We start from the raw sequence: 12,778 nt of genomic DNA, 5'->3' as shown, positions 1-12,778 counted from the left end.
GTGAGTTTATTACTCTTAGCTCCCCCTCTTTCGACAGACCATTATTCAACGTTATCTGTTTACTCGAGATTGCCGATATCACAAGTATGTATTATGAATGGTCGATTTATACAAAACAATATTTATTTCAATAATATTTCAATAACAAAATTTATTCTATGTAACGAGTATTGATACAAATCTCGCTAATAAGAAAATATGTCGTTCTCCATATAAAATTATATTTAAATCCAACTTTTGTATATACGTCATTTTTTATTGCTCTCATTTGAACATGTCACAAAATTACATTCTATGTTTTTAAATATATAAACAGAAATATAACTTTGATAAAATTATATATCTGGATAAGCAGTTCCTACCAGATCGTTTCCTCTGTACTTAAATTTATAGGTGACAATGTTAAACTTCGTTCCTCCGAGAGACACCGGGCAATTTCCCTCTGGTCTCGCGTAAAAGCACACCGTGTACAGCGCCATCTCCAGTTCAGGCGAGGTACCCACGAATAGTGCCGTTACCGGTTTATCGTACCCGTTGTATTTCGTTCTTATTTTGATGATAGATGCTTTCTGAAAGAACGAACACGTACAAATACAATTGGTAACTTTTCATGTAGTATGAGTCATAGTTCTCTGGAAATACCACAAAAGAAACAATAGACAAACGTCATTATACGAATGATAATAGCTGCTGGAAGTGGAATGGAATCCATTATATATTCATTAAAAACATCTTTCATTAATGAGCCTATTATTAAATAGAAAAACCTCTCATTTTTTTCGAAAATAATTTATCAAGAAATGATCTTACGATTAAAAAGAAAAAAATAATTTTGACAGAATAAAAATTAACTCACATCTCCAAGGTCAACTTTGTTCAAATATCCAGCATAATTTGCTTTTCCACTGCTTTCCTCTTTGCTATAGAAGATCCAATTATGCAAACCAACTACTTCGGTACCAGATGGTACACTCTTAAGTTCTGCCATGAAAACATGCTCGAAACCTGAGCTACCAATTTTTCCTTGTCCTCTAGAGAACAAGTTAAACCATATTTTTCTTATCGTGTCTTTATATTCGTAATAATCTTTGCGAATTTGTCCTTTGTCCGCTAAAAATCTCATAGCGTAGGACATCACGTTCGTGCTGAGGAACGTGTCTACAAGGAGACTCTCTTCTTGTCTCTGCAACGGGCTTATGTGCTCATTTACATTGGTTTCCGGTTTGTAATTGTCATAGATCGATATCACTCTTTGAATCGTGGGACCTTGGTACGCTTCTGCGTTTACCGTGAACAGCCTGCAAGTTGAGGTTATTTTTATGGAATCTATGGTAACTGAAAGAACATGGCAAATCAAACTAGTCTGTAGTTACACGAACTATACTATCTAGAAATTCAAAGAACCATCAAATTAGAATTCTAGTGATGTTTAAAAAAATGTTTTTAAAATAGATCCTTCTGATGCCTAATGCTCTTCTATTAATCTCCACCTATTCTTGCTGTAGTGTATAACAACTCTCTTGCCTCCAATATTTTTCATTTGTATTTTAAAAGCTTACGGTTGTGGTGCGTCATCTGTTGTGCTACTACTGCTTGTTTGCTTCTGTAGATTCAGCGTGATATATCTGTTCGCATTATTGTTATCCTTAATGAAGAGAGCCTCGGAAAGTTTCTCCAAGTCTTCATCAGTGATAGTGTTTCCTTTGCTAAAAGTAGGATTACTAGAATAGGTTTTCTTATTTGCTGCTGCTGCTCCTGCTACAGCTGCTCCTGCTAGTGCACCACCTGCTAATGCACCACCTGCTATTGCTCCTGTGGATGGCCCTGTTCTTCCAGGTTGAGTCGGTGTCGATGGTCTTGGTTGAGATTGACCTATACCTGGTTGGCTTGGATAATTTGGCTGATTTGGATATCCAGGTCGTGGAGCAGGTGTAGGTGAGTTAGATCTGCTGCCACCACCAGCAACATCAGCCCAAGTTCTTCCAGGGGAACCAGGACTTCCTGGTGCATTAGGAGAACCAGGACTTCCTGGTGCATTAAGAGAACTAGGACCTCCTGGTGCATTAAAGGAACCAGGACTTCCCGGTGCATTAGGAGAACCAGGTCTTCCTGGTGCATTAAGAGAACCAGGACTTCCTGGTCTAGATGGTGCTGGCGTTGGACCTGGTTTTAACGTTACGAACAACGAAGATACTTGATTGCCTCCAGGTGCAGGTTGATTCGGAGATGGTTGAGGTTGTCCTGGTGCAACAGCTGGCTTAGAGCCCGGTGTAGGTGATCCTTGAAATAAAAGTATATCAGGATGAAAATTATTTTCTTCCACATATTAGTATGTACCTGGTGTTTGTGGACGAGGTTGAGGCTGAGGCTGAGGTTGTTGTTGAGGCCGTGGCGATGGTGCGTTTCCAGGACTCGCTACTGGCTTGGCGCCTGGAATACGTAGCCAAATTAATATTAATAAAGCTTTATCAATTGTATCTCCTTCTTCCCTACTAGTATTACGATAATTTATACCTAGCGATGGAAGTAATTCTCCGTAACATTATATACGTAATTTATTCTATTTTCTGTATAAAATCGTCATTAAATTAATTTTTACCTGGTGTTTGTGGCTGTGCCGTGCCTCCAGGTACAGAGTTCGGTTTGGAACCTACCAAGTTCACCAGATTAATTTTCACAAACTCACATATTTAAGAAAACTATCTAGAAATTCTATAACATCGATCAATTAACCTCCAGAACTTAATGCTGGTCCTTCACTTGGCAGTTTCGGGGATTGTCTTCCGGGCTCTCCAGCCCCAGTAAGATCAACAGCCCAGTCTCTGTATCCTTTACCAGTGTTACCACCGACTCCTGGGTTTCCTGGTTTCGGTGCCGGGAAATCGAGACCCACTTCCGTTCCTGGGTTAGGTCTGCTTGGTCGAGCATTTTCTTTTATTTTTCCTCCAGTCGAAGTGACTCCAATCGCCAATCCAGGGTCACCCGCTCCAAGAACAGCTGATCCAACATTCGTTGGACTTCCTGCAGGTTTGTTTGTTACAGGTGTTGCGCCTGGTAGCGTGTTTGGTTTCGTTTGTACTGGATCTGCGACTGCTGGAGCAACAGTTGTGGTGGTCGTAGTTGCGTCCTTCTTCTTCCAGAATTTCCATCCTGCTTCTGCGTCGCCTAGAAATTTAATTAAAATTAGGATGGATAATAATGGCTGGTAGGAACAGGAATTTCGTGTGATTATTTAGGAATTGCGAGATTTATTACTATAGAATTATAAATAATCACATCATTATTTTGTCCACAGATGTAATAAAAGTTCCCATAATGAGAGATCTCTTCTTTGATCTTCAACAATTTGAAATGGTAATTTGCATGGAAAAGTTGTAATTAAGAATGAAAAATATGTTCTGAATCACTTGACAGAAAAAGATCATGACTATTTGCTTGAGTTGTCGAATAATAATTACTTAAGATGAATAATGATGTATCGATATATACTTATATATATACATATAATACATATAATTATACATATATTATATACAGGGTGGTTAGTAACTGGCGGTACAAGCGAAAAGGGGGAGATTCTACGCGAAAAAAGAAGTCGAAAATATAGAATAAAAATTTTTTTTTTTAATTTTTCCATCGAGACAATGATCTACAGTGAGATCCGTTATAACGAAACGTGATAAATTGCACGCGTACCGAGCGAAAATTTAAAGTCGATTTTCTCGAAAACAAAGCCTCAAACGAAAAATTGTTATTCTATATTTTCGACTTCTTTTTTCACGTAGAATCACCCCCTTTCCGCTTGTACCACTAGTTACCAACCACCCTGTATATATATATAAGTACATATCGATACATCATTATTGATGATATATACATATATGTGTATATGTATACAAGAATCGAGATTAAGAGAATTTACGTTGTTGATTACATAGTTTCAATTCCTTTTCTGTATCGAGTCTCTGTGGCGTGACTTATCTTAAAAATGTTAAAGTTGCTCTGAAATCCCACATTTTTGCCCCCGATTTCAATAATAGTGTAGTATAGTTATGTGTGAGCATGAACTCACGATAACCTTGACGATATGCAGAGGAACGAAATAAGCATAACGGAATGTTTAGCTAGGACTCGAGATCACGTAGTTTGGTTGCAGAAGATAATAATTTTTTTAAACAACGCTTCTCTAAAATTATTACGTAATAATTGTTATTGTATGTCAATATAATTTATCTATAATATTTATCAGTTTCTATATATTTCTATATTCGTTTCTGTATTCACGATTATTTAGTAAACACGATTGAAGTAATACCATTGTATAATACGGTCTTATTGAACTAAGTGTTTTCTCGGAAGAGAAAGTAAATAACAAACTACGTCAATCATCAAATTCTACAATATTTCGAATAATATCAACTTTTTAAGTTACTTTTCTAGAATAATAAAGTCATTTTTACGCAAGTAGGACACAACTTTCATTCATTCTAAGCGATTCGCAGCTCGGAAAACACGAAACAGAAATCTAAATGTAGTCGCTTTCACTTTCGCAAAATTTGCTTTGTTTCCTTGACATCCTATTCTCTTAACACCTATTACACACAGGTACGTACAACCAATTGAATTTCTCTAAGAACGTTTGAAACAAATCGTTTATTTCTTCAAAAATTCTTTTCAGGAAAATCAACAGAAAATAAACGTTTCACTTACCGATAAATATCAGAGACAATCCAAGTATTAAGAAAACAGCGGGCACACTTTTGATATTCATGGTTCTCCGTTGATTGAAACGATCCTGAGGATCGTTTTCCAACGTAATAGAATCGAGAGCGTCGAGGAGCTACGTGGGCGTTTTAAGACGAACTGAAGCCTTACGGCGCCGGAATCAGCCACTTCCAGCCGATTATACTTTCCTCTTGCCTTCTCCGCCTCTCATTGACACGTCTGCAAGACTCTAGTTAAGGTCGTTGCACAGTCACCGCGTCTTTTACACTGAAAAGAATCGATCTTCTTGGAAGGATGATGTCAGCCCCTGATCTTGACTCTGCGTTCCATTTCACGATCCTTCGTTCGACTGCTGGTAACTGGTCTTTTCCTTTTTGACATTTACAAACTGATTGAAAAGCGTCTTTTGAACCATCTTGTTTGTTTGTAGATTCTGCAGTGCTTTTGATTGGTTCTATCTTGCTATTAAAACTTCTGTTGAGTCAGTTGATGATGAATCTTCTTGTTATTTAGATTTATTGACACAGCGACGACGATCAGTTTGTTGAGAGCGGATGACGAATGAGTTAACAAAGTTCGGAAGATAACAGGCGATTCGAAATCGAGTTAAATTAGGAAATCGAAAATGGATTTACTCGCTGTCGGTACACGCGAGCGGCTGCTGTAGAAAGTATCTCAAGTTTGCCTTGTGAGCTTGAGAGATACTGTACGATATCTGTTAGCTAATGAGCATAGACTAGTTTTAGTTACAATGAAGTTGTAGCAAATTTTAATAATATAGAAAAATAAACTTCGGAAACTTTCATAAATTTACACAATTATATGATAATGTTTAGGAATGAAGAATTTATCGTTCAATAGAAGAAATGATACTTTATTTGTAGAGACAGTATGTACATATTTACACTCCGGAGTTTTCCGATAATCGCGGTCCGTGACAAACAAGTATATCGTTTAGTAACATTTAAAGAAATGCTCTATTACATATGAACGAATAACATCCTGTATGTCTGCGTCTAATATGAACCAGTTATTTATTTCTGGTTAGACTTTAGAAATTCACTTTATATATGTGTATCATATGTTATAGATTGTATATTTATATTAAAATACACTGAAGAGTATGTTTATAGAATGATATAGAAATATTATTTTTGCATCGAATTTCAGATTCTAATCAGAGGAAAATAGATGACTGCCCATAAAACGAAAAGAATCAGTAGAGTGATCATCAGCTTAGAACGAAAGTTGTCCCATCCGACTAGGACGTATTTTTGTGGCCTTCCAACATTCTCTATATCCAAAGAAGACTAAAACGTAACAAGATTCGTAAAAAAACAACGAAACGAGTAAATTATAGTCACGATTATCCCAATCCTTACGTCATCGTCGTCGATGTCTTCGTTTTCCTGTAGTCTTTGGGTACTTAAATTTTGACGCATTTGTGTTGCTTTGCTTTGAGTGCTTTTCACTTTACTAGGACCAGGCTTCGAGATAGGTTTCTTGTTAAATTGTGGCGACTTCGAGGATCCAGGATGATCAAAAGCTGTCAGTCTGATAGCTACGGTGTTTTCTATGCCTCGTAGTTTATTCAACTGCTGATTTTGCACGCTCGTAGTTTCTTTCTTCGACGATTCACTCACTGTTGCATTCTCCTTTGTCACGTCACTTTCTATAGATAGTGTTTGTTAATTAGAAAAACAGATTAAAAGCTTTTTAAACGAGTTGTAAACAATTCACAAAAATTAGTATCTGAACAACTTAACGGTTGTTTCTATAATGTTATGTTTCTGCATCGTAAAATGTAACAGGTTTGGGCAATTATAAGTGACTCGAACGAAAGCAGAACAAGAAGTAGACTGTGGATATTTACGCAAGATCATGTTTCACTTTCATATTTAAATTTCTCGTATTATGCATAAACGTCAATAACTACGAATACATAAATAGTTAATAACTAGATAATAGTAAAGAGTACAGAGTATGATATTTCAAATGTCTTGTCTCCGATTTAACTGTAGAAACTTGTAATTTTTTACTTTACGATTTCCATAAAAATATAAGACATTATATATATATATAAAATTTTTGTAATTTTAAAATTTTATAATTTTATATATGTAAAAGTTTTGTAGGAAATGTTTCTGACATACCTTTTCCGGGATCATTCTGTTGTGAAGTCCCGCCCTGAGGATCTCGAATGTGAGACAAGAAGCTCTCCAAATATCGCGCAATCGTCTTCTCTTTTTCCCGCTTCAGATTGCTGGCTAGGTGTATTTCCGTCGGTGCATCTATCACGGGACTCGAGTGGAAAGTCGCTAAGGCAACGACAATACTAACTTCCAGACGTTGAACTTTGCTCCTAATCGTCGGGCGAGAATCCTCGATCTATCTCTTGTGCTGCCAAAGAAACAGAGATTAGATAATAAAGTTGAACAATACTTATAACAGTAGATATTTCTCCAACGTCTTAGTACACTCTAAAATATAAATTATAATTTAAAGAATTCATTTTGCTCGACACATATTAAACAGATAAGGATACATAGCCTTGATAAAAAAGAAATTCGAAAAAAGAACTCAATTAATACATCCTTGTTTGCGCATGAGAGAAAAACATTATAAACGACTCTTACCTTCGTAAACATTATACTAGAGATCCTACGAACTTCGTATGACTCAGATACACCGACGTACAAGCATAAAATGTCACTTCGAAGGCCGCTTGACTCAGGTGCAAAACACGGCCTCGAGATCGCGGGGCATTAACAGCGTTTATCGTCCTTCGTCTTTTCTCTTCTCGGATCGTCCGTCGATAAATCTTCCCTGAGAATTCTGATCGTGTTCGTACCGGGCAGGTCGTTGGTAAAAGCACAGATTCCGCTGGTAGAGCGTCATATATTCGCAGATAACTTCGCGTAGAATATGCGACAACCTTTGCATGCGTCATCGTTGACAGGAAGAAATTATAAGTCTCAAGTTCAGGTCTAGTCTAATATTTAATTGTTTTGTAATTATTGTCTTTGACGATCTGAAAGACTAGATGGATGAAAATCTGGACGATTAAATTCCCGATAAAGTTGTATTTCTGAATAGATTTTTATCGGTATTGATGAGAAACTGATTTTGATGTCATCTAGTTGGTTTGCAATGAAAAGAAGAATTACAGATGTTTGTACATGCATCAGTTATCAAATAAGATTTCGACAATTATCGATAGCAAGATACGTGGGCAAGATAAAATGACTTCAAAAGTTTTCTGCAAGATAACTTTATTAATTCGCTTTTGTACAAATACTTTGTAAAAAATAGTCAATATTATATAATCGAATACCTTCTATCAAACATTTTACGTATAACATTATAAAGAGATTAGGAATACATTAGTGTGTTACAATCGCAATAATTTTATGCTAACTGTTAATATAGTTAAAAGGAAATATCCAATTCGAACAAATATTACAGGGACTAGTATCACTTCAATTTTATCCTCGCGGACGATTCCTTTGTACATTACAAAAGTTTTTCTACCTTTTTCTATGTCAAGTGTTTCAACACTGGGAATTTCTTCGTCATTGTACCGATAATCCCGAGAGTATATGCTCGCGTAAATAGGAGCCTCGAGATACTCTTTACGCAACTCAAACTCTGGATTTCTAAAACTTTCTGTCCACAAAAGAGTACACGTTTCTTACATTTCCATTTGCTCGTCGAGCAAATAACATAATTCTTCCACAAATCCATGATTTTGAACATAGAATTATTTATTGCTTCGCGCAAGGACGGATTCATCGATAGGAGATGGAGAATTCAATCAAAGTATTAGAATTCTACAGAAATATCTTCCTCTCTTTCTCCTCACATTTCTGGCTTTTTCTTATACTTCAAAGAGTATCTTCTTGGACATCTTATCATGTATCTATGTTACCGAAGGCAAAGGATTACCCAAATTTTCCTTGTTCGCTTCCAAATGGAAGAACATCGGCCATCCAAGTTTCTCGGTGTCCTTAAATGCTTCACAAGATCCGATATTGGACGAGAAACGTGTAGACGATTACCCAGAGAACCAAAGCGACGATTACAGAGATAAGGAAGATAGTTTTGAGAAAATGCCAAGGGCTTTCCATTCTCGATTCCGCGCGATTGGCCCAGCTCTTGCAGCCACCGTTTCTGCACGGAATACTACCTGGCTGCACGGGCGTCGACGTCGCGACGGTGCTCATCGGAGGTGTCACCTTCACCTCACCCAGTTCCGTTTCTTCTGCATTTTGGATCTCCGCCTTCGTCAGCTCGAACCTCGATGGACTCTCCATCTGTAATCACATCGAATAGTGGATAAAATTGATCAATACATTGTTGGAAACTGTTGGATGTTATCAAAAGTGTTATCGTGACTTATGTTTGTCACCAGATAACAATTAATGTTATTTCAGCAGTAATAAGGCAGTTGCGATTTTAATTAATTGAGCTAAAGTCTTCTTCGTTTCAGGCTGTTTCAAATAACGAATTAAGAATTTATAAGGATGGGAATAAAAGAAAAAGTTAAATTTTAAAAGAAACGAAGAAAAGAGTCTAGAACGATTTTTTTATATTCAAAAGAAATAAAAAGTAAAAGATCTCACGATGTTTTTAAGATTATGAGAATTCTTTCACATATATTAATTCCCTATGAAAATAGAATATCACGTTGAAAATTAGGGATAAAATCAAAAAAGTTAAGAAACAATATGTAAACATCTGAGTATGCAACTTGTAGAGGAAGTCACGACGGCAACGAAAAACGGAATCACTACAAGAAAATAAATGCTTAATTTGTGTATTTAACTGACTCGTTTGACTGTTTTTAATATTTGTAGATAGCTTCGGTGTTATTTCACTCCCTCTGGAATGAGAGATCCAATATACATATCTATATAATGTGAATCGTAAAATATTTGACACTCTATTATTAACGTCAAAGAGTTTGAAACGAAAAAAGTATTAATTCAGTAACAATCTCTATCTTAAGCCAAACGGAATACGTATAATGCGGTTTTGGTATAAAGTCAAGATACAGCAGATTGGCCACCACAATTTCCTATTTGTCAAGCAAAAGAAGTAGTCCATTTTGGAACACGTTTGTATATTTTTATCCACCTAACATAACATAACGGTACGCTCGAATGTATGCTAATCGACCAGGCCTCCACTTCTTTCGAAAAAAAGTAGAAGAAAGGAGCCAAAGAAAAAAGGATCCAACGGCATCTATAAATATTCAGCGTGGGTAGACGCCGTGAATAGAATTTGCAATAAATTGAACGAGCCTGAAATGCAACCAGCGTGACGATGCAGCCACTCCAAATTATTGATTATTTCACAATTGTGCTCGATTGTGCGGAGGAACGTGTGCACCGCGTTTCCAATGATTCTTAGCGGTAATCCACGACATTCCTTGCTTCTTCAAGTTTTCCATTTTCGTATATAGTATAGAGTACAATAGTACGTACGCATACTAAAAGAAAAAAAGAAAGAGAAAAGAGGAGAATCGACGCAATTTCTCATCAAGAAAAATAAACAAGAAAAAGTCTCGAGACATTTATCAGAGTACAAAAATTCTCTAGAAAATTAATTGTAAGAAAATTGGGAAGATGTGATATTGCTCGATCAAAGGCCACGGGTGAATGCACTGAAATATCGAAATGGTGAAAGGGTATGGAGTGGGGATATTACATGTGTCTCTGGAATTCGAATCTTGGGAGCGAATAAATCTTGCTCAGGCTTTGGTCGTGTCCCATATACCAAGCCCATCATTCTGCTGACCTGGTTCAAGTATGGATAATCCCATATGGATCCGGGGGATGGCACGATCATCATCTGCCAACGATATTATATATATATATATATATAGATCGTTAAATTTATTCAGTTTCGGGTTTTTAATAGTATTTCTATAACGCTATGTTATAGAGTTTTATAGCATTTATATCCAAATATTGCATTTTCTTAAATTTAGTACGTTACAACAATAAAATTTCATGGCAGCGTATTTTTTTAACAAACGCAAGGTCAAACTTATTTAAATCGTTGAGCGTCACTTTTACGACAGTCTAATCAATATTCATAACTGCTGACTACCGTAAGTGAAAAATTGTGTTGAAAATTTTGGTCGTATTTATTTTTTTCATGCATGTTGCGAACTTCCTCTTTGAAATGGTTTTGTGCACTCACGATAACTTTCACTCGATTCTACAATGATCGGGTCCTCGACCAGGTGAACGAAATAAAATTGAACGGAATAAAATTTGCACGAAGTGTTTTCGAAGCAGAGGCGAAACGTCGTCGTGTAAGAATTGATTAGGTTAACGATTCATGAACTCTATTTAACTTTATCGAGGAGATCATACCTGATAGTATAAATCTTTGTTTTTTGAACTGGCTTCGAAACGAATTAACTATTCCTACTCGACATTTCTTACACGAACACCTAAACCTAAAAATTGTGATATATATAAAAGCTTTATAGAACAGATACTGGAAGATTTGAGAAAATGATTAAAGAGATAGGAATTTTTAAGGAAAGAGATATTATAAAATCAAAGACTCACGTTATCAAATAAGTAGCTATACTTCCTGGTATGACAATTCCCATCGCTGTTCATATTTTTAAGTAGCTATTCAGTTGCACATTATTACTCGTTAATCACAGATAAATAGCAGAAATCCGATCTAATAAAGCTATCAAAACGTCTAATTAATTGACGTTTAGTTCCTGAATGAGCAACACGCGTTTCTTAGGCGTGTAAGCAACACGAGACGAGGAAAGTTGTAGTTTATTTGCCTGCGACACCGAAGGAACTGACCACTTACGTCTATCGGGGCCCACTATCAACCTTTATCAATCCCGACCCCTGATCTTTCGTTATCGAACAGCTACTCTAGTGTAAATGTCGACGAAACGTTGCTAACCGGCTCGTAAATCGTTTAGAGGAAGTTCAATCGTTATGATAGTATGCACTTAATTAGAGTATTTACTTTCCATAATTTCTCATATCGCTTAAATGGTGCGTGCATTGTATATACTATATAAACGGTATGAAAAGTTATGTAAAATAAATACCGAATTAGGGTATTCCTACGGAATGGTACTTTTTAATTAAAATATCAGAATTTTAAACACGACAATAATTTATTATGCAATTATTATCTATGAAAATGTATGTAAACCGGAAGTCGTCCAAAGCCGAAAGGCAGGGACTATGTTTAATAAATAAATATTATCTATGAAAATATTACTGTGGTAAAATGCATTTTTGATATAAAGGTGAAAATAAATTTTTAATACAACTCAAAAATTCGTAGGTCAGTACGGTGCGATGATCTTCAGAGGTACAAAAATTCACGAATTACCACGGTACCTGGATACAGAATCGAAAGGATACAATATGGAAAAGATTCCACGTTATTGGAATAGAAGAATTGTTACGTGTACAAATGCGCAACAGGTCGAGGATGCACCAGCAATAATGATAAGTAGAATTCGTTGCGTAACCTGGTGAGACTCATATTTTCAACAGGTAGTCAGAAACTTCGGCACAAGAGAATCGAGAGAAGAAATTGAAAACCGTCTTATAGAACATACAGAGAAATGAAACATTACCGCGATCGATCACATTGAAATTTAACCCTACAGAAACATGTTGCTTGTTACAAACTAAGACGGACAGATTGAAGTTTGTCAAGGAATAATTCATAAATCTCATTAATTTGTTTCCCCTATTTTCTTTTAATATCATCACTGATCGATCTCTCTTGCTTTTTATTGGTCAGTCACGTTAGTTCAATGAACTTCGATGACTAATTATTAGAAGTGAGATTCCGTGGAAGTGAAAGTACGGCAAGTTTGCGTCTAAAAGTATTGACGAACGAAAGTAGCTGCTTCACAAAGAGTTTCAAGGCTACCGCTCAAATCACGATGTTTATCGATGTTCTTAAAAATCGTGAACGTGCTCGTGTACGTAGTACATAGCTTCGTGAACGATGCGATTAAATTGTTTGGATCATGCCGTTTGAAAAC

General features: G+C 36.2%; 3 protein-coding genes across 4 annotated transcripts in view; 1 reads left to right on the top strand and 2 right to left on the bottom strand.

Moving 5' to 3' along the window:
* Nucleotides 1–12,778, top strand: part of LOC126867058 (cell growth regulator with RING finger domain protein 1-like) — a 43,188-nt gene that overhangs the window by 663 nt on the left and 29,747 nt on the right. The gene's annotated exons all lie outside the window — the stretch shown is intronic.
* On the bottom strand, nucleotides 132–5,076 carry LOC126867039 (endoribonuclease CG2145-like). Of its 2 annotated transcripts, XM_050621141.1 has the most exons (7): nucleotides 4,711–5,075; nucleotides 2,734–3,165; nucleotides 2,600–2,650; nucleotides 2,338–2,430; nucleotides 1,560–2,280; nucleotides 857–1,298; nucleotides 132–569 (listed from the first exon to the last, which is right to left on the bottom strand). In XM_050621141.1, the coding sequence occupies exons 1-7, from the start codon at nucleotides 4,769–4,771 to the stop codon at nucleotides 336–338; spliced, it is 2,034 nt and encodes a 677-aa protein (XP_050477098.1). In that variant the 5' UTR covers nucleotides 4,772–5,075; the 3' UTR covers nucleotides 132–335. The 2 variants fall into 2 exon arrangements, with proteins under 2 accessions (XP_050477098.1, XP_050477099.1); XM_050621142.1 differs by lacking the exon at nucleotides 2,338–2,430 and having other exon boundaries at nucleotides 4,711–5,076.
* LOC126867085 (uncharacterized) lies at nucleotides 5,579–11,939 on the bottom strand. Its single transcript, XM_050621224.1, has 6 exons — nucleotides 11,310–11,939; nucleotides 10,435–10,578; nucleotides 7,362–9,038; nucleotides 6,879–7,125; nucleotides 6,108–6,397; nucleotides 5,579–6,035 (listed from the first exon to the last, which is right to left on the bottom strand). The coding sequence occupies exons 1-3, from the start codon at nucleotides 11,361–11,363 to the stop codon at nucleotides 8,742–8,744; spliced, it is 495 nt and encodes a 164-aa protein (XP_050477181.1). The 5' UTR covers nucleotides 11,364–11,939; the 3' UTR covers nucleotides 5,579–6,035; nucleotides 6,108–6,397; nucleotides 6,879–7,125; nucleotides 7,362–8,741.

Source organism: Bombus huntii, chromosome 6 (genome assembly GCF_024542735.1).
Source record: "Bombus huntii isolate Logan2020A chromosome 6, iyBomHunt1.1, whole genome shotgun sequence".
In the NCBI taxonomy this organism is placed as follows: Eukaryota; Metazoa; Arthropoda; class Insecta; order Hymenoptera; family Apidae; genus Bombus; species Bombus huntii.
Note: the sequence above shows the minus strand (reverse complement) of the source record. Positions and strands in the feature narration are given on the sequence as shown.

Coding starts and splice junctions, on each gene's coding strand:
- LOC126867039 (XM_050621141.1), bottom strand. CDS start 4,771: ATGAATATCAAAAGTGTGCCCGCTGTTTTCTTAATACTTGGATTGTCT. Junction 3,166..4,710: donor ATTGTCTCTGATATTTATCG/GTAAGTGAAACG, acceptor TTAAATTTCTAG/GCGACGCAGAAGCAGGATGG. Junction 1,299..1,559: donor ACAGATGACGCACCACAACC/GTAAGCTTTTAA, acceptor CTCAACTTGCAG/GCTGTTCACGGTAAACGCAG.
- LOC126867085 (XM_050621224.1), bottom strand. CDS start 11,363: ATGAACAGCGATGGGAATTGTCATACCAGGAAGTATAGCTACTTATTT. Junction 10,579..11,309: donor ATAGCTACTTATTTGATAAC/GTGAGTCTTTGA, acceptor TATCGTTGGCAG/ATGATGATCGTGCCATCCCC. Junction 9,039..10,434: donor TTCGAATTCCAGAGACACAT/GTAATATCCCCA, acceptor ATGTGATTACAG/ATGGAGAGTCCATCGAGGTT.